General features: G+C 50.1%; 1 protein-coding gene across 7 annotated transcripts in view; it reads right to left on the reverse strand.

Annotated features, from left to right (window-relative positions):
- Positions 1–3,176: 3,176 nt before the first annotated feature.
- Positions 3,177–20,876, reverse strand: part of DAPK2 (death associated protein kinase 2) — a 116,645-nt gene continuing 98,945 nt past the window's right edge. For 5 of the 7 annotated variants that reach the window (XM_080809308.1, XM_080809309.1, XM_080809311.1 and 2 more), the window contains 5 exons: positions 19,559–19,711; positions 18,463–18,508; positions 6,651–6,740; positions 6,472–6,555; positions 3,177–3,785 (listed from right to left, as the gene is read on the reverse strand). In XM_080809308.1, the coding sequence (XP_080665434.1) occupies positions 3,705–3,785; positions 6,472–6,555; positions 6,651–6,740; positions 18,463–18,508; positions 19,559–19,711 (454 nt within the window). In that variant the 3' untranslated portion in view covers positions 3,177–3,704. Of the gene's footprint in view, positions 3,786–6,471; positions 6,556–6,650; positions 6,741–14,070; positions 16,940–18,462; positions 18,509–19,558; positions 19,712–20,876 lie in introns of those variants that run through there. The other 2 variants (XM_080809307.1, XM_080809310.1) reach the window with 1 other exon arrangement.

Below are 20,876 nucleotides of genomic sequence, written 5' to 3' on the forward strand. Positions count from 1 at the left end.
CCTCAGATCTCTTTGAAGACCTGCCTTTTCAACCTAGCATAGCTTTCGTCACTGGAATATTCCATTCGCCTCAGAGTACACTGTGGTTTCTTTCAGCCTTGAAGTGTCAGCTGGCCAACACAGCCTTCTTCAGAGCCAACCCTACATACCTGGTTCCCATTGCCAGCTGCTCCCTTGATCTTCGCACCTGGAGGGCACCCGCCATCTGCCAGCAGAGACACTACACAGGGACTGAGCCTCTGTATGGGAGCGGCATGGGCACCTGGCTTCTTCTGGTTGCTGGACCTCAAAGGCATCCTCAAAGAGCCCCCTCTGTTCATTGCCTTGCCCTGTGCTTCCCAAGGGATTTGGGAAACCTAGTAGGGGCCATCAAACACCAGACAGCTGGGCTGAGGGGACTCAGGCAGCCGGGCTTGATTGAGAAGAAGCTTTGTAAGGACCTATTTTATGTTTATATTTTGTCAAGAGGCTTTCATTGAGGTTAAACAAAACCTTGTTGTTTAGCCCTTGAACTGTCCTGCTCCCCTTCCCCCAGGGGATTCACTTAAAGGCGGGTCCTGGAAACCAGCTCCAGGTAACAATGCCCAGATACAAAGATGGGTCAGGCCAGGTGGAGACATCCGATCAGTAGGGGGTTGCATACTGTCTCCCTAGCTACCAAGGAGCATGGGCCCCCGCCCTTTGGGAACCCTTTTGGCGCCAATCCTAATCAAGGTGTAATAGGCTGATTCAAATGTCTACTAGGGTAAATTATAATTCAATTGGTCACCTAGCATCACTGTGGAGTTTCCTGTGTGTGTTACAATCTCATTGGTCACCTGTGCGTGGCCAGGCCCAACCGCATGGCCTTTGCCCTTAAAAGCTAGACTGTGAAACAGAGAAGGGTCGCCCTCTCTTGTAAGAGGTGCGGCCCCGAACGTTCGGTTAGATTCTTGATGCTTGGCGCGAAATAAAGCTTTGCTTGACCTTCGCTTTGTATCAGTCTCGCTCCTTTAATCACGGACCCGTTATTGGGGCATAACAGCCTAGGAGGAACCGTCTGTGGGCAGGTGGGAGTCCTGGACTGTGGACCCCTTCAGGGCAGGCAAGATGTCTGTCCTGTTCACTCTCCTAACCCCAGCATCTAGAACACTGCCAAGCACATACTAGTTCCCTGACTAACTCACAACCCATGGAGATGGACTGATGTCCCCACTTAGCAGCAGTGTCCTTTATTCTGAAAAGATAGACAGAAGTATGTGTGACAATGTCATCCATTTCCAGGAATGAAGTACAAAAAGCAGGGTGCAGTAAAGGACTGACGAGAACGTGTTTAAAATGAGGCAAAGTGAAAGGTCCATCCTCTTAAGGGTGTACACAGTTCACCGGACTGAAGAAAGGAGCACTGTTCTAGGAGTCAGGAAGTCTTGGCTTTCATCAGACATTTTCACATATGTGCTGTGTGACACAGAACAAGTCACTTCCTCTCTCCAGGCTTTGGTTTCCTCTTCAGTTAAATGTAGCAGCTGGGCCACACAAACCCCAAAAGTTTAACTCTGTGCTCAAGGTTGGAAACTCATGGCTAGGTTTGTCAACGCTGGTCACTGTTCTGCTTCCCAGCAAGAGGTCAGTCCTCTATCCTCTACCACACATTACTTCCTAGGAGCTCCCACCGAGCCCCTGTTCTGGAACATTCTCCACTGACAGATGTGCCCTGCCACAGGCCCTCACAGGCCCTGGGGCCCTGGACCTGGTTCCCAGCGTCAGCTGTCCTCCAGAAGCTGCAGTGAGGCACAAAACTGGTTCCGCCCGAGAATGGGGGACACCCAGGAACCACAGGCCAGTTGCAGAGCTTCCTCAACACATTGACAGCTCCAGTCCCTTTCTTCCCGGAAGGTTCTCTGAAACTGGGCTGCCTTTACATTCCCCTGGAGCCATTTTGCTCTGGATCCATGCACTGACTGAGGGCGGTGTGGCCCACTCCCTCACAGGATGTGCTTCAAACCTGCTGCTGACTCAGCCTTTCTCCTGGACCCTTTCTTTTGGGCCCTTTTTCCTTTCCCCCTCTATTCTTCCTGGCTCATTTTCCCCCTCACTCACCTTCCAAAACTTCCCCTTTCTTCCCACCTCTTCCCACATGCTTTCTCAGTCTCAGTGCTTCACCCTGATCTCTGGCTTCTAAGGCCCTTCTCTCAGGCTTCTGGTCAGTGTCACCATTCTTTTGGCTTGGAAAGCAGGGCCCAGATTTCTACGTCATTAAGGTTCCCTTACTTCCAGGGTCCAGGTAACCCATCTCTTTCTCCTCTCCTTTCTCCCTGTGGTTCCTTCTTTGCCCTTCTCCATCCGTATCTTTCAAAAAAAGTCCCCTGCCCTGGGCACCTGGGTGGCTCAGTGGGTTAAGCATCTGCCTTCAGCTCAGGTCATGATCTCAGGGTCCTGGAATCCAGCCCCATGTTGGGCTTCCTGCTCAATGGGGAGTCTGCTTCTCCCTCTCTCCCTGTTCCCCGTCCCCCAACTTGTGTTCTCTCTCTTATCTCAAATAAGTAAATTATATCTTTAAAAAAAAATTCCCCTTCCCCATCTTGGCCATAGTTGGCAGGTGTACTTATTTTCTAGGGCTGCCCTAACAAAGTAGTACAGATGGGTGGCTCAAACAACAGGAATTTATTTTCCACAGCTCTTGAGGCCATTAGTCCGAGGTGTTGGCAAGGTTGGTTTCTTCTGAGGCCTCTCTACTTACCTTGTAGATGGCTGTCTTCTCTCTGTGTCTTTACACGGTCCTTCTTTGATGTCCTATCTCCTTGTCTTATAAGGACATCAGCATGTTGGATTGGGGCCCAACCCAATGACTTCATTTTAACGTAATTACCCTTTAAAGACCCTATCTCCATATATAGTCATATTCTGTGGTACCGGGGATTGGGAGACACAACTGAGCCCCTACCCACAGGGGCGATGGTAGTAGTGGTGGAGGGGGCACAGGCTTTATATGCTGTGTCTGTGCTGATTGGGGGGAGGGGGTGGAAAATCTTTAGGGAAGGGTGTAGAAGGCAGGTGCCTTATGATCCAGAGGGAATGGTTCACTGTGACCTTCTGAGGCACTGTCCCCTCAGCACCCTAACCCTGGATGCTCCCCTAGAGTCAGGCACCTGAGCTAAAGGAAACCAGATGGGGATAGCCCTAAAAGAAGCCAAGCATCAGGCAAATCAGAAGTTTAATAAAAGTGAAAAAAATTATAATACAGTTGGCTGCTTTAGAAGGTCTAATATGTTGGTCAGCCCAACATACGGACTCCATGTGGGTCCTGGGAGGTCACAGGATTGGTCCCTCACACCCTCCTCCCACGGGGGAGGCCTCTGTCTTTCTGGTGTAATTTTTGACCAGGCTAGTTCTGAACTCCCTCATCCTGTGAGGAAACCTGCCAGAGTCTGACCTTTCCCCCATGGTGATGATGTTCATTGACATTGTTTTCTCAAGTCCACACCTCATCCCAGGTTCTGAGGTTGGAAGACAGGTGAAAGCCCGTTTTATGGAGAGTAAGAGCTTGGGAATGTTGGGGCATCCTCCTTAGGAGACGGCCACTGCTCCCAGGGGCTCCTTGCTCCTCCCTAAAGTCTTCTGAATCCCACAGGCCCATCTGTCTTGCAAAGCATTCAGGGATACAGAATGCCTGGGCACTGGTAATGAGGGGGGACCCAGAGTCTGCGCAGAGAGAGCCGGGCCAGCTAGGAGGTACTGCTCCTCCTACGGTGGTGGAGAGCTTTCCTCTTGGCGATGTCCTCCTCTGTGTCACTCTCACAATTCCTCTGGGGAAAAAAAAAAGAGGCCCAGGGTAAGGGGGTCATGAGAGGCCAGGGACGGGGTTGTGCTGGGTAGCCCGGCTGACACACCTGGGCCAGGGGCCTATAAGCCAGGGAGGTGGATATTGAGGCGAAGGCTGTTGCTCTGTCTGGAGTCTTGAGGGGGATTGGGTGGGGGTAGGGAAGGACTTGAAATGGGGCCAGATCAACTGCCTGGAGGCCTCCTTCCCAGGAGGAAGGAAAGCAGGCAGCACATCTAAGAGAAACCAGGCACCAGGAGAACCCAAATCATAATAATCATCAAGATAATATCTGGTGTTTGTTGTAGCTGCCACGTAACAGGTTGACGGGTCTCCCGAACTCAGCCTGGAGAGAATGGGGGGGCAGGGGTGAGCCACAGGGACCTCCCGAAGCTCTGATGGCCGCTGCCCCACACCCACTCTGCTCTGACTGGCTCAGGTTGCTCTTCTGGCTTTTGTGCTCCATCTTTATGAAAGGGGAAAAGAGTAAAGTGTATTCCATGGCGGAACCAGAGTCAAGGCAGCCATTCTGGAGATCACGGTGCCTTTTTTATTCAGGTCATATCAGTCTAATCAAATTCTTTGAAGATTTTATTTATTTATTGGTTGGAGAGAGAGCGCACAAGCAGGGGGAGTGGCAGGTAGAGGGAGAAGCAGGATCCCTGCTGAGCAAGGAGACTGATGCAGGACCTGAGCCACAGTCTAAACAAATTACTAAAATTTATTAAGAAAGGTACTAATCCAGAAAGACTTCAGTGTCTCATAAATACTCCATTGTTAGATGTTCAATTTTAAGGGTGCCTGAACAAAAGAATCTATCATCATCATCATCATTTAAAGGAAATTTCCTCTGAGAAAACTATATAATAGATGTCTGGGACCCAAGCCTTCCTTTTCCACTTGTAGAATGAGGCATTGAGCTGATGGCACTGAATGTTTAAGTAAAAAGAAGGCTATATTTAAAAATGTGTGCACAAGGACAAAAATTAAGAAAGAAATTTACAGGGGTGCCTGGGTGGCTCAGTCGTTAAGCATCTGCCTTTGGCTCAGGTTATGATCCCGAGGTCCTGGGATAGAGCCCTACATCCGGTTCCCTGCTCCTCGGGAAGCCTGCTTCTCCCTCTCCCACTCCCTCTGCTGTGTTCCCTCTCTCGCTGTGTCTCTCTCTGTCAAATAAATAAATAAAATCTTAAAAAAATTTTAAGAAATTTACATTCTTTCAACTATTCTCTGGTCCTGTCTGCCCATGGCCTCCATCATATCAGAGCAACTCACTTGCCATGTGCCTTCCCGGAGCTTTCTCTCTCTCTCTCTCCTTCCCCTGGCCTAAGCCAGTTGGAAATCCAAGGTCAAGATTAACTTTAGCCAAGTACATCCTGGACCAAGCCTGGCTATAACAATAAAAATAACTCAAGCTCTGCTGAATAGCAATTTTTTAGCATGAGTCAGAGCCAAACAATGAAAAAGTAAGCTGGGGGAAAGTCTGCCTGTCATTAACAGGGATTTTCAGAGGGAAAGTCCAGTCCCCTTGAATAGCAGGTGAGGAGAGCCATCAGAGAAGGGACACGGCTTTGCCAAAGCCACACAGTTGCTTGGGGCCTCTGGTGCCACAAATCCTCAAATCAAGAGTAAGAACCAACAAGAGCTTTGGCTAAAGAAAGTGGACCCCAGGACCTGGTGCAGAGGGAGGTCCCGGGATGCAGCCCGAGCACTGCATGTCCTGGGATTGTTCAGGGCTGACGGCCCCATCTGTCTTAGGCAGCTGCCCTTCCTGTGCCATCCCAGACACTTCTGGGGCCTCCTCACTTTGATGAGCAACAGGGAGCGTCCGTACCGGGGACCTCTACGGCCGAAACACTAACTGCATTCAAAAGCACTTGGCACTGCATTTTAGTCTACGGGGAGATTTTACACAATCACAACTGTGAATACACACTGAGCACTTCTAATGCCAGGCTCTAAGGATAGGTCCTCATTTAGTCCTTGTGACTACTCTATGAGGTAGGAACTGTTATTAACCCCATTTTACACAGGATAGCATTTTGGCACAGAGAGGTTAAGTCATTTCCTCAAGGTCACACAGCTAGTAAGTGGCCAATATGAATTTTGAAAGTCTAGTTCCAGAGGCCACGCTCCTGATCACAGTAAGTTCATTTTAAATGTACATGAATAGTTACAAGCTAGTCAAATGTCATCTAAATATTGTTGTTGTTGTTGTTGTTATTGACAGCAATCTAAAGCAAAACAGAAATGGGCAAATTGAAAGATGAATATTAAGCTTCCATTCTACAACACATCTTTGGATTGTCAGGAATATATTTTGGGTTGACTCTGGTAGTTGCGTTATTCAGAGCCCTCAAGGTCTCCAGCAGGCCACAAGTCCTCAGGGAAAGACTAGGGCAGTAAAGTGGCAGCAGCTGTCCCTTTGATGGTCCACTAGGCAAAGATGCAAGATCCTCCAGAAGCCCATGCTGCCCCCTTGGAGTGCTCCCCTCCCAGGACTGCCCTAGGGGTCCCCCTGAACATGTGGCCTCTGCTGATCACACAGTGCAGAGGAGGACAGGAAGAGTGGAACCAGTGGGAAATAGTTAGCACCCACCTGCTCCCTTCCACCCCCAAGCTCCAGGCCACCCCAGAATCCTGCCCAACAAGAGAACACTGCATTTCCCTACCAGGTCCTCATCTGGCCGCAGGTGCACCTTCTTCATCAGGGAGCGGGTGAGGTGGTTGCACAAGGAGACGATGCTGAAGGAGAGCTGAGGGAGAGAGGGGGAGAGAGGGACTGCCAGGTGAGACGGTGCACAGAGACCCGCCGGGGTCCCCTGCTCCCCACCCCCTAACCCTGACACACCTTCCATCGCCTGCGGACATACTGCTTCTTGAAGTTCTCCAGGTTGACCACAGACTCCCTGCGGACCAGGGCTTGCTGGTTGTCCACTGGCTGGGAGACAAAGCAGAGTTTGGTGGCTGATGTTGGGCTTGGGTCGGCAGCCACCCCGCTCTCCAAAGCCCCAGCCACATAGCATCCTTAGCCTGACTCTGCCACCTCTCCCTAGGGCAGGGCATGCAGGGGAACATCGCATTGAGGCCAAAGGTTACAGATGTCTCAGCTGTTTCGGAGATGCCCCTGGGGCCCCTGAGCTATATTATAACACAGCCGAACACACACTCTGGGTGGGCAGGAGACGCGTCCCTCAGAGCGGAAGAACGGGAGGCAGGGCCTTCAGGCATTGCTCACTTTGGGGAAGGGTCATCGGACAGCAGTCTAGGATGCCCACTGTGTGCTGGGCTGCCACTGGGCTTAGCAAAATAGAGGGCAAATAGAACATCAGGACTCCATTCACAAGTAAACTGAAGGAAACAGGGGCTTCGGTGGCAGGGGAGAGGAAATGGGATGTAGAGTTGCCTTTCACAGCCTGGCGGGTAAAGCTCAGCTTAAATCCTGACTTCTCCGACAAGCCTGGCTGGCTTTGCTAAGCCTCAGTTTTCTCATCTGTGTTATGGGGATAATAGCTTTATTAAGGTAGAGATGACATATAAAAATCTGGACATATTTAATGTACACAATTTCATGAGTCCATTCCCCCTTGAATTCCTCCCTTCCTGTAAAACAAGGTTTTCCTAGATCAAAAGACAGCTTTCAGAGGTTCTATGAACCTCCCAAAATGGTTTGCAAATTTTAGTGTGTAAACTTGTACATGAATCTTCAGGGCAGCATTATTCATAATAGCCAAAAAGTAGACACAACTGAAATGTGCACCACCCGATGAGTGAAAAAAATTCCATACAATGGAATATAATGTAGAAACATTACTCATACTATAGTTGACCTTCAACAATGCAGGGTTAGGGCACTGAACCCTGAGACAGACAAAAACCCACATATAACTTTTGACTCCCCAAAAACTTATCCACTAATAGCCTCTTGTTGACCGGAAACCTCCTTGATAACATAAATAGTCAACTGACATGTTTTGTATGTTATATGTTTTATGTACTGTATTCTTAAAATAAAGCAAGCTTGAGAAAATTATAAGGATGAGAAAATACATTTACAATGCTGTACTGTGTTTAGAAAAATAATGTGGACCCCCGCAGTTCAAACCTGGGTCCACTATTCTGACAGATGCTACAATGTGGATGAACCTTGAAAATATTATGTCACAAAAGGCACACATATGTATGATTCTATTTTCATAAAATGCCCAGAATAGGCAAATTGATAGAGACAGAAATGAGATTGATAGTGGCCAGGGCTGGAGAGGGGGTGCTGGGAGAGGACTCTGAGGGGGTATAAGGTTTCTTTTTGTTGTGAGAAAATGTCCTGGAGTTGGGTGGTGGTGATTGTTGCACAACCTTGTGAAGATACTAAAGAATACCGAATTGTATTCTTTTAAATGGGGAATTTTAGGGTATGTGAATTGTATCTCAATAAAAAATTTAATTTAATGGGTGTGTACAGGCAGGCAGTTCTTCCGAGGAGAGCAGATAGATTTCATCCATTCTTGGAGAACTCTGTGACCCCAAGAAAATGAACTGCCGTAGGTGATCCATAGGGGCCCATCCAGCTTGATTTTTCTCTCTGCTCTGACAGCCTCCTCACAGCAATGCCTCATGTGGCTTCGCAGTGAATGCTGAGTGACGTAGCTCGCGGGTTCCTGAGCGCTGGCCTTGTCTCTCATCCATATTGGAGCACTCCTCCATTCTCGATTTCTCATCATGGCCCTCAGCACTGGGGAAGCCGGCGCATAGGGCTGGCCCACACAGCAGGGGACCTAAAATCCAGCAGGAGATGCACTTTCCATGTCCACCCAATCCCTGCTCTTGGAAGGCCCCCCTGTGTTTCAAAGCCCAGTTCAAACATGTCCATTCCCCAAGACAGCTTCCGAAAAGCAATGCCTCCCTCCCCGCCATAACCGAAACACAGGTGGGTTCCCTCAGTATTTCTCACCAACCTTGGCCAGCTCTGCAGTGGGGCCATCTCCCTAGCGAAAAACAACTGGAGGTCACAGAAAGGATTTTCTTCATGATTTTGTCAGTGTCCTCGGCCCCACCTCCTCCCCACCCTGAGCACCAGTGGGTACTTAACAGCTGTATCCTTAGTTTCCCCGAGTTGCTGAAGAGACACCTGACATCTGCTCACTCCTGCCAATGACAGGCCCAGGTACCTGGATCAGCAGCCGTGACACCATGGCTCCCCAGGGCTCTGCCTGGGAGCCAGCACAGCTCTGTGGGGGTCAGGGAGCAGAGAGGAAAGTGTGCATACCCTTGACATTGGAGGGGGGATAGAAAGCCAGGGGCTGTTCACTCTCCCGAATTAAAACACTTTGGGCCAAAGAGTGAGGAGGAATGAGGGGAGGAGAAGGAAGAAGATGGAGAGGGAAAAGATGAGAAGAGGGTGAGGCCACTGAAAGGACCATGCGGCTAATCTCTCCTAGCTCTTTCCTTAATCGCCTCTCACCTCCTGTGCTGCACCTGCAAGCCCAGTCCTGGGTCTAGGTCTCACCTGAGGGCAGATCTTGCTTTTTCCTGGTATCAAAGCCTTCCAGAAGCTTCTTTCCCACACTCTTGATGGAAACCAACAAGTTCACCAAGATCCCCAAAAGCCTGTACCATCTGGGTCCTTCTCCAACCTGATTTCCTCCCTTTCTCCTTTCTCTTGCTGTGGCTCCTCCAGTCTGCTTGTTGGCCCAGGAACCCAAAATCTCAGGGTCTTTGCCCTTGCTCCTTCATACATTCACTTTGTCACTTTGTTCAGTCTTTGTTCAAACGTCACTTCCTCAGGAAGCCTTCCTTGACTGCTCTGTATAAAACAGCATCCCAACATTGTATGGGGGCAACCAGCCCCATACAATGCACTGTGCCCACACCCTACTTCTTCATAACAGGTCCCACTACCTGACATTTTATTCTGTACTTATTTGTTTTTTGTTATTCTCTCTGTCCTGCACCTCCCAGCAACTAGTATCTCCTTTCCAGGGTGATTTCCTGCCTTCCCAACCCACAGAACATTTCCACCTCTAACTTCGCTAATGTCTGCATTCATTTATGAGCCTCAGGCCTGCAGGGGACCCTTGTACTTTACTTGGAGAGTCTGACGAGGGATCAGCAGATTCTGGGAGGGAAGGGACCTCTTTTTTATCCACTTCCTGATCAGCACTCTTGTCAGAAGAGAAATGTCCAAACCCCATGGCTGGAAGGTCAACATATAGTTGGGGGAATCCCTTTAATAGGCATCCTACCTTCCACCTGGTCCAGCAATGCCAGCCATGGAGCAGAGGGGCCCAACTAAAATATGGGGTGGAGGGACCACTCCCAGGGGCCATTAATGGGAGGTGATGCGATTGCTTCTAGGGCCCAGTCTATGTGCTACACAAACAGCATGAACTCTGAGAAGGGGGCCAGCCAGGCATAAATCTGTCAGGCTGGCCTTTCCTGATCAATGGGTCTCCTTGGTTGCTAAGAGGCTCATCACATGCTGACACTACCATCGAATCTTTGAAAGTCAGGGGCATAAATTCTGCAGTGGAATCTGTTCCCGGAAGGAATGTGGCACCAACACTTCTGATTCAGTGAGGGGTACTGGGGGGATGGGGCTGTGTTCTGCCTTCTCCTGGCCCTCCCCTCCCTGTGAACACACACTACCCACCTTCCACCCTGAGGTCCTTTGGCCAGAGCATGGGCAATTCTGACCAGACTCCTAGGAGCATGTTAAGTGTCTCGGAAAAATGTCGGGAAAGGAGGCAAGAGGAGAGAACACTGTGGCTCAAGTCAGGTTTTGTTTATGGAGACCCAATTGGCCTTGGAAAAGTCCAGCAGGGTGTGCTGGGTCAGCACCCACGCCCACAGAGCAGAGAGATGGTGTAGCAACTATCCCCCAGGCACAAAAAAGGAACTCTCTTTATAAGAAGAGACACTCCAGATTTTCTCTTAATATCAGCCCTCCTCTAGAAACTGCAGACAGATTGCAACTTCTCAAACCTCCATCTGTGCCACTTCTCCAGTTCCATCCTCCACGAAAAGTCAAGGACACCTGAGCACCCACTTCCCTCTCCAGCCTAGGTCTGTCTGTCTCCAACCCCACCAATCTCCCCAAATCCAGTCTCTCTATAGGCGGCACCTCCAACTCTCCCTTTTGGGGGCTAGAGCCTGGGCCCTACTAGTTCTCACCTCCCAGTCTTCCTAGGAAAGGAGAACTTGAGGCTTCTGAGAGCCTGCCTCCTTATGCATGGATGCGGAGAGCTGTGGAGAGACTGTGTCTCTAAAGGTTGTCTTGTACTGAAGAAGCCAATGGAAAGGAGTGGGAATGCCCCCTTTCCTTGCCTGACCTGGTCTCACTTCTCTGAGTTAGGTCTCTGTACTTTTAATTCTCTTTCCAGGACCTTCAGTTTTCTGAGCAATTTTTGGTCCCCAGGAAACGCTTCCAAAGCTCTCCCTCCTGTACTCTTAGAGAAGACAGGAGACCTGAGAGACGTCACAGCCAAATGGTATGCATGGACTGTGTTTAGATCCCAATTTGAACAAACCACCCACAGCAACAGGACAGCCTGGAGAAAAGTGGGGACATGGGAGTATAAAATATCTATTCACATGGGGGCACCTGGGTGGCTCAGTGGGTTAAAGCCTCTGCCTTCGGCTCAGGTCATGATCTCAGGGTCCTGGGATCGAGCCCCGCATCGGGCTTTCTGCTCAGCAGGGAGCCTGTTTCCTCCTCTCTCTCTGCCTGCCTCTCTGCCTGCTTGTGATCTCTGTCAAATAAATAAATAAAATATAAAAAAATATATCTATTCACATTATATTGAGGAATGATTCTTGCTTTTGTCAGGTGTGATAATGGTACAAGAGTAGCTTTAAAAAGAAAGTGCTTAGAAATTCATGCTGAAGATGAGTGAAATAAATAAGTCTAAAGTTTGCTTCCAGATAGTGCAGAAACAGCAGAGTGCAGGTACATGGGAGATCACTGGCCGTGACTAGCTCACTGCTGTAGCTGGGCAAGAGGTATCTGGAATTCACTATACCATTCTGGATATTTGTGAATATTTCCCATAACAAAAAGTTCAAAATGAAAACAGCCTCTCTGTTAAATCTCTGTAAATCTCCTCTTTTATCTCCATTTAACAGGTCCAGGCTCTGGACCCCAATCTGGGCTCATGCCCATCCCCCCCCAAATTCTACATGGCATCTTCTCCTCAGGCTACAGCTTGGGAAGGAGGTGTTGAGGGGGTGGGGTCCCTCCCTGAGAACACTTCTGCTCCCTGCTGCCCCTCAGACCCCTTCTCAGTCCAAATTCATCTCTAACATTTTCTGGAATACTGGGTACCTCCATTTATGACTCGTCATGGCCTTTCCCATCTCCCAGCTCGGGGGGGTGGTGGTACCATGGTTCCCATCTGTCCCAGACTGAGTGCTTTATTCAGGGGTTGTCTTGTCCTTATCTGTCACCTCCCTCCAGAGCCAGAGCACAATCAGTATTTGTCCCAACGAACTGGTTCCTTCTGTTCCTCAAATATGCCCACTGCTGGGTCTCCTCTACGGGGCAAAGAATCTTCTCCATGGGCCAAGAGTTTCACAGACAAAGGAGAAAAGGCCATGCAGTGCCACAGACATTTCCAGAGATGGACAGTGGGATTGGTAGCGGGCACACAGCCACCTACCACACGGGCCAGCTATACTGTGTATCAGAGCGAGGTGGGGGGGCCACTGTCTTCATAATCACATGTAGGTGAGGCTGGGCAGTCTGGGGAGAGGGCTCGTGGGGGAGACCAGCTTCTCCTGTCATTATCACTTCACTGCCACCTCCTGCCGCTGCAGACTCACCGGTTGCCATGCTATCTCCACCTTTCCCAACGCAAAGCTGAGCTATCACATGCCATGCACATTGGCCTCAGCCCGGGGGGACATGCTGTTGCCTTCCCCAGGTGCCAACTCTCCAGCTTCCTTGGGAGTCCGTAATCGGGAAGATGTCACACATTCAGCCTCCCCTCCACAATAGCCCAGGTGGCCTTTGCCCAACTGCTCAATACCTGGTGAATAAAAACTCCTCCTTCACGGCTGATATGGCCTAGCAGTGCTCCCCAGGCCCATCTCCCTCTACGTACCAGTGAAACATTCCTTTCCCAACACCCATCCAGCCACCATCAGCCCTGTCCTGCCCTTGACTCCACTGTTATAATGCCTGGTATGCCCAGGTGGCGGGGAACCCAGGGACTCCTCTGGCTGGGCGTTCCACCAGACTCCTTGGCCTCTCCCCTTGGCATCAAGTTCTGATGCCAAAGGGCGATAGGAGTCAGACTGGCCAGGTGACAGAGGAAGGTCACAGTCCCCTCTCATTTCCCTGAAAGACTTGGGGGCATTTCTCAGGTCATTTCGATTTGTGTTCACAAGCTCTTAGTTACAGAGAAGGGTCTGCTTATAAAACATCTAAATAATAAATAGCTACCAATGACCGGACAAGAACCGAGAGAGGACGATTCCACGACTGTGAGGAGAACCACTTACGGTTCTGACTCCAGCTCTGGGGATGACCAGCCGGCTGATTCCAGCCAGGTCTTGTCCTGTCAAATGCTGTGAAATGAGGGTGTCTGGTGGTTGGCCGCTCACTACCTCCCAGCTCGAGCAGTGAGTGGCCGATGCCACGATTCTGGACTAACCACTTTTCCCTCCCTGTTCCCAGTCTCCTTCATTCAAATCAGCATCAACGCCTTACTCCTTTAGTGCAGTTTATGTAGACCTTCACAAAAGTTGAACCTGAGTTACTCAAGTGGGGGCTTCCTTTCCTTAGCAAATCTGGTTGTATGAGGTCAAGGTCTATTGACATGGCCAAAAGGGACCCTTTTATATTTGCAGTGTCTTATCTTATGGCAAATGAGTGCATTACATCTCAAGACGGGGCAAGTAAGTTCTTGGAGAGACTGGAGACAGGTCACTTGTACCCAGTCTCCCAGGCAGGGCACAGGAAACAGGGCTTTGCTATCTTCCACTGATTCCAAATACATACTTTTGCGTCTCCGAAATCAGGTTTTCTCTTCAAACCAATGGCATCATATCATTACTGTCAGTCCGAAGTGAAGGCAGCTGTTCCAGGAGATAAACACACCGCTTCTGCCAGACTTTAGGGCCCCCCCAACCTTAGACCATGTGACATCAGATTCTCTGCTTGAGGTTCATTCAGATCACACCGATTGGGCAAATACAGAAAGTACACCTGCGTGAGGACCACCCACCTGGGCTCCTCTTCTCTAGCATTAAGAATGAAACACACGTTTCCTTGCTTTCCCTTTGTGCATGATGGCTTTATTTCTGCTTGCCCTCTCAGGGAGGGTGTCCTGGTTTTGGTGGGGAGATTAGGCAGTCTCCTATCACACTTGGCTTTTTTCTTTCTTATTTTTGGTATGTAAAATAACAATGCATTGTATATTTGATGAAAATATGGTTTCTTACATTTGATGGAAACCGTTTCTATTACAAATATTATATGTGATATTTGAAATGATCTAGCATGATAATGGAAAAGGAGGTAGGTTTGCATGGGGTCAAAATCTCATGTCTCACCCCAAACCACTTGCCCTCTATGCCACTCATTGGCCATCCCCCCCCACCCAGCTCTGCAGGCTGTTGCCTAGCCTGGCATCCATCATGACTCCCCAAGACTCTTGGGACGAAGGCAGAGCTCTTAAATTTGGCAAAGTACCACTGGTCATGCCTTCTCTCCAGCCACATCTACACCACCTACTCACCCTATCCTCTCCCTTCCAGCTTCCGTGCCCTCTCCACAACCGAGCCCTGGCCCTGACAGCTCTGTTGTCAGGAACACTTCTTTCTCCCGGTTTGCTCCCCAGACCTCACCTCCAGCGTCACCACCTCAGGGAGGCCTTCCCCGACTAAATCAAACCCCACTACTGGCTACACACATCTCTTTCATAGCATGTGTTCCACATACACTTTTGCACTTGTAGAATGTCCTTGATTAATGTGGGAATCCTTTACCTGACTGTGAACTCCATGAAGGCAGGAGACGAGCCTGTTTTTACTCAACATTGTAACCCCAGTGCCAACCCAAGTGCCTGGCAGTTGGCACGTGCTCAAACATTATTTGTCAATAGATGGTTGGGTGGCCTTGGGCATCTCTGCTCTGGAAGCAGAGAGTAAACTCCTGGAGCCTGGGGTGGTTACCACTGACTGTGACCTTGGGCAAGTCAACCTCTCTGTTTCCACATCTCCAAATTGGGAATAACACTTATCCTGCCTATCTGACAAGGGTGTTTTGTGAGTCTGTGAAGTCACTTTGAAATGATACCATCTGGTGCCTCACCCCCAAGCTTCTAGCCCAGTGCTGGGCCCACACTCCACCATGCTCTGTCTATATGAGCTGGCTGACCGGCCCCTCCAGGGAGATGACCTCACCCAGTCCTCAGGGAGGTGTGCTCAAAGCTTGGGGTCAAGAGGGGACCCCTGAGCTTGTGCTTCCCAATCTTAAACTCTCATAGAGTTTCTCAGCCCTTTCAGGGCCCCAATGGCCCAGGTACATAAGAAAAGGGACCTTCTTGTCGATTCTTCTTGGTCTTCATTCCTAAAACAAGGTTGGGACCTTTGGCCAGAGCAGAGAAAGGGGGAGATGCTGCCCCTTGCCTCCTGCTTGGCACACTGATCTGCAGACAGGGACAGGGCTGGATAGGAACAGCAAATAGCACTCTTCAGGTCCCACTTTTTGGGACAATCATCTAAAGGTATGGGGCATTCTACTCTACCTGGCAGAATACGTGAATTAGATGAAGTTGCTAACTTTTACCTCTGGAGCTGAACGTTACCGTGAAGGTGGACACTTACAGCAAAGTCTCACTATTGCTTCCCGTAGACCTCATCTGAGGGTCTGTCTTCTTGAATCAACCAGCTACGAAAGACCTTGAGGAAGTCACTTTCCCTCTCTGTATTAATTTCCTCAACAGTTACATGGAAACAATCGTAACAACAATGCTAATACCACCCACCTTCCTGCTCACAGAGTTCTTTTAACCATCAAAGACATAAGTGCTCATAAGTGAAAAGTCAGTGCCAGTAAAAGGTATTAATTTTTCCATGCATTTTAAATCCCTCCTTCCATAGCAGGAAAGCAGCACACTGGCTTATTGTTGTCCCTAGTTAAGGCAAAGATTCCTCAAGGTCTGCAGTCCCTAAGGCACAGAGGTGGGAAGTGAGATGTTAATGACTCCATGATCACAAATCAATTCTCGAGCATCCCCCTGGGCCAGTCATCCTCCCTCCAGAGAAGGGTTTGCGGAGGGGTATTGACTCGCAATTGTTTCAACAGCCTGGCCTCTGCCAGCCACCCTCCCAGAAATCCAGGCTGGTGAGAGGAGGTGCAGAAGGAATAACTAGCTAGCACCTTCCTGATTCTGGATCCTGTGAAGGGGGTGGAAGGCTCTGCTACAGACACACACCCCACGGGCTAATTCTAGCTGATGTCTCGGTGGGGCGCTCAGAAGCATGCTTCTGCAAATCCTCCAGGATGCATCACGGACTAGATTCTGGTACTCAGGGCTTCAAGCCGGCCAAGGCTTCCTTGCCGGCTGATCTGTCACACAGCTCCACTAGGGACTCCCTGGCGTCCCTGTGGAACATGGAGCCCAGGCCATCTGTGTTCCTATCCTCCAGCTGGAAGCTGCCTGCCAGTTCCTGGATCCACTGTAGGTCTGCTGAGAGCTCCTGCCTTAAAGCTTCAAACTGTGCATGCAGATGGTCCAATTTCCTGGCCATGCTTCCGAGGCCGGCCCCTGTGGCCTGGAGGTCTTCTCGCAGGAGCTTCTTCAAGGACTCCACTTTGCGGAACTCATACTTGAGCTGGGATAGGTCGTGCCGGGCATTCTCGCTCTCCTCTCGGTACCAAGCTTCCTTTTCGTTGTATATGGAGGCTAGGGCCTCCACGTCGTCCTGGATGGTGTTGTGGGTCCCTGCCAGGGCACAGCAGCCCTGGTCGACCTGCGCCACGTCCTCTACTACGCGGGCGAAACGCTCGAAGTTGACGTACGTGTTATTGGGGGGCATGCTCGAGTGGCATTTGAGGGTGTACTCTCTCAGGCGCTTGGTCTTCAGCTGGGTGGGCTCTGTCTTCTGCTGTTCTGGGGCTCTGACTTCTCCTTTGGACTAGTGGGTGTTTGGATAGAACAGCCAGAATTAAGTTGATGCCCGATCCAAAGGGCAGTTCAAGGTGCAGGCAGAAGGCACACAAGCAGCCTCGTAGGCATTTGCTGCATGCATCAGGCCACAGGGAGAACCACGGTGGGATGAGCATCCCCACAGACGATGACAAAGATTCAAGACCACAGGGGTGCTGCCCGCATGCTCACCTCAGGGCTGGGGGGCAGGGATCCATGGCCATTAGAGAAGGTCTCCACACGCATAGCACTGAGGGAGCTCACACAGACAAGCAGGCGATAGCCAGAACTTTGCAGGCATCCGCTCAAAGGCAGGAGCAGACAAGGCCATGGCTGACTGAGGGAGGCTGAAGGACTGCTCTCCTTCAGGGCCGGCTGGCATGCTGGGCCTCAGCAACTTGCCACACTAAGCCTAAGGAACTCGCTCACTCTGGGCTCAGGGCCCACTCCAAACCTAGAGGGCCCTTGGCCTTCCCCATCCTTTAACAGGCAGATGAACCTACTCGGAAGCATTCCAGCCTTTCCTGACCTCCATCTTCCACAGGCCCTACCCTTGCCCATCTGCTCGCTCAGATCATCCTAGCCTCTCCTTGAGATCCAGATGAATGGGACACCTGGTGATGCCCAGGGAGTGCACATCTCATCAGTCAGCAGAAGTGGGGCCGTGATCCTGGTCTCCTGATTTGCACCCCACCAAAGTGGGGTGGTTTTTTTTTGTTTGTTTTTTGTTTGTTTTTATAAGTAATCTCTACACCCAATGTGGGGCTTGAAGGCTTGAACTCCCAAACCCAAGCTCAAGAATCACATGCTCTATACCTGAGCCAGTCAGACACTCCTGGGCAAAGGGTTTTTAATTAGTACTTTACTGTACTGTGCCTAGAAAGCAAGACCCTCCCCAGACTAGTGGCTGGAAGACCAGTGATGACACAGGTTAGGTGGGGCGTCACCTTCGCGCCCCCACCTCCCCAGAGGGAACAGCCTCGCACTGAGGATGACTGCCTGTCCTCCACACTAGGCTGCCATCTCCCAGCCCTGTCCCCTAAGGTTTCAAGGCGCCGAAGAAAGCTGGCTGATTGGTCAGAGTGTCATCCTTTACTCAGAGCCCCGAGAGTCAGAAAGAAAGAGGTTTGGTTACAGAATTGAGGTTTCTAATTGTCTTTGCTTTCTCTCTACAACTTAGGAGTCCTGATTTCTGCTTTGAGAATGACAGTGACACGTCCTCTGACAAAGTACACTTTGTAAGACAGCCCCAAAGATAAAGTGTTTCAAGGGAGGTTTGTGAAGGCTTCATTTCATAAGTCACCCGAACCTGTGAAATATAAACTTAAACCTATGAACCTATTTGAACAAACCCAGACCATTTGGCACCCCTGCCTGGCTTTCATCTATGCCCAAGGGTGGGGGTTTCTAGCAAAGGTCTTCCCGTGGGCCCTCTGCATCTGGCCACCCCACCCAGCCCCAGCAACGGATCGAGGACCTCCTGCTCACTGGCACTCCACACCATGCCCTTACCGTGATCCAGGGGTGTTGGAGAGCCTCTTGGATTGTGAGCCGTTTCCTGCAACGAGGATCAGAAAACAGTGATGATCCAGAAGGACAGAAGCTGAGAGCAACCGTCTCCATCTTCACTCTTTGTCAGACCTGCCTTGTGGCATTCTTTGACCACTGCCATCGAACCAGAATGATGAGGAACGCAGAGCTGGATGGGGAACTGACTGAACTCCCTGCATTCCAGACAAAGTGGTCCAGGCAGACCCCTCCGTAGAGTGACATTATATAGACCCTCATCTTTGGCCGTAAACTCAAAGAGCCTAACAACACACTCTATGAGACTCACAAGTGCTCTTGTGAGCTGAGTTGTACACAGACCACTAAGCCTCTGTGCTATTCTATTTGCTTCCCAGATCCCTTCTCAGCCCTTCTCTGCTCTGGTAGGGATCTGACCTAGCACTGCCATTAGATGGGGAAACCAGGACTCTACTCTTTTGAGGACCCCATTCTAGCTTTCTCTGAAGTCTGTGGGACCCAGAGGTCATGGCCTTCTAGAATCTGTAGATCTCATTCTTTTTCCATCTAGTCCATGCTCTGGGCCCCCAGCATCTTACAATTCCCCGTTTACCTCCTGCTTTGATGCTGTAGCCACAGGGCTCTCCCTAGGCCCTAAGAAGGGGTAGGATTAGCATGTCTCCTGTTTTCCCACTTACTGACCCCTCTGAGTCCGCCTCCCCCCCCAACTCCCATCTGGATTGGTTTAGAAACTCTGCCACTTTCTTTTTCAAATCCTAGTTCTAGGTGCCTTTGGGACAGACTGGAAAACATAATGTGCCCTAGAGAAATGCAGGCTGACTTCCAAACACGTGTGTGTACGTGCATGCACACACACACAGACTTATTTGTATTTTGGCAGGAAAGAAAGCAAAAAGACCTGAGCAAGCAAGATGAATGCCAAATCTCAGCTAATCCACGCTTCTCAGCACTCGCCCAGATTAGACAACGATGGTGAACATGGCAGCCTGTGGCAAAGTAGGGACAGACTGACATGTCTTCAGGAGAGGGGACAGGAGAAGGTCAGTACCTCAGAAACCCATGCCTTTCTCTGTTATCTTACCGGGTCTCTTTAACCAGAAGCTTCCGAATGAAGTCCTTGGCCAGCTCGCTGGTCTGGCTGAAGAATTCCTCGTCAAAGTCATAACTCACTGCTGTGATATTTGCTAGCGTTTCCTGCTTCGTGTCTCCCAGGAAAGGGGATGCTCCACTTAGGCTGAATACAAAGAGAGGGAATGTGTGACTGTAGGTGAGTAGAGGGAGTCAGAGCTGAGGGAGTCAGGGGATCCTGACTCGTACTATTGCATGGGGATGGGAAGCTGCCGGCAACATCAGCTGCCTGCTCTGGGCAGCCAGTCAGCAGCCTCCTTGACTAACTGAGTCGGACTCAATCTACTTCATGGAGCTACCAGTAAGTACGTGATAGAAACTGTGTCCTAGGAACTTGGAAGAGGAGGGGAGAAAACACAGGGACGACTCTTTGTAATCCCAAGCAGAATAAAACAGAATATAACAGAAGGTCTGGGGGAGCACAGGACAGAGGCAGGCTCCACGGCGGAGCTGACATTAGTATTAGCTGTGTCTTGAAGAATGAAGAGGCTGTCAGCAGTCAGGGGAGATGAAGTCTTCTAGACTAAGGGAGCATCCTGAGCCAAGCCTGAGAGGTGTGGAAACAGACGGGCCATTAGGGCCGGGAAGTGTATGTGAGGTTCCCCTGCAGGGTTTGTCAAGAATGTGTCATTCAGATAGTGACTCCCAAATCTACTGTTTCCTGACTCATATTCCAGCTTATGGGATACCTCCCCCTAGATGTGTCATTGTCACTGTGCCCTAACCTCCCTCCATGAGCTCCCTGCCTTGTTGAATGATGTCACTCCACAGATGCTCCCAAGCTAGAACACAGGGCTCACGTCTGACCCGTCCATCCCGTTTCTCACAACATCTAACCAGCCTCAAACTCTCGTTGGTTTTACCTACTAAATATCTCCTGAAGGCCATCCCCATCCCCACTGTTGCTTTCTTGGCACAATGGCAGCAAGGTGCACTGGGAAAATTTTGCTATTTCAGACCTGGATTTGAATCCCAGCTCCACTACTCAACAGCTGTGTGAACCTAGGTAAGTTACACAACCTCTCTGAGCTGCAGTTTCCTTCTCCATAAAATGAAGAAAATAAAAGCCTCCACCTCACATGATTGCTACAAAGAACAAATAATACGCTGTCTCCAGGCAGTCTTGCCCATACTAAGCGCTCTGGAATCAGTGGCCATGATTTCTGTCTTTGAACACAAAGAACCTTCTATGACTCCCCGTCTTCTACAGGATCACATCTAAACTCCTGAGCAGGACATCAGAAGTTAGTCCCTACCACCTCCTCGGTACA

This window comes from Martes martes (assembly GCF_963455335.1).
Source record: "Martes martes genome assembly, chromosome: 7".
NCBI classification, from domain to species: domain Eukaryota; kingdom Metazoa; phylum Chordata; class Mammalia; order Carnivora; family Mustelidae; genus Martes; species Martes martes.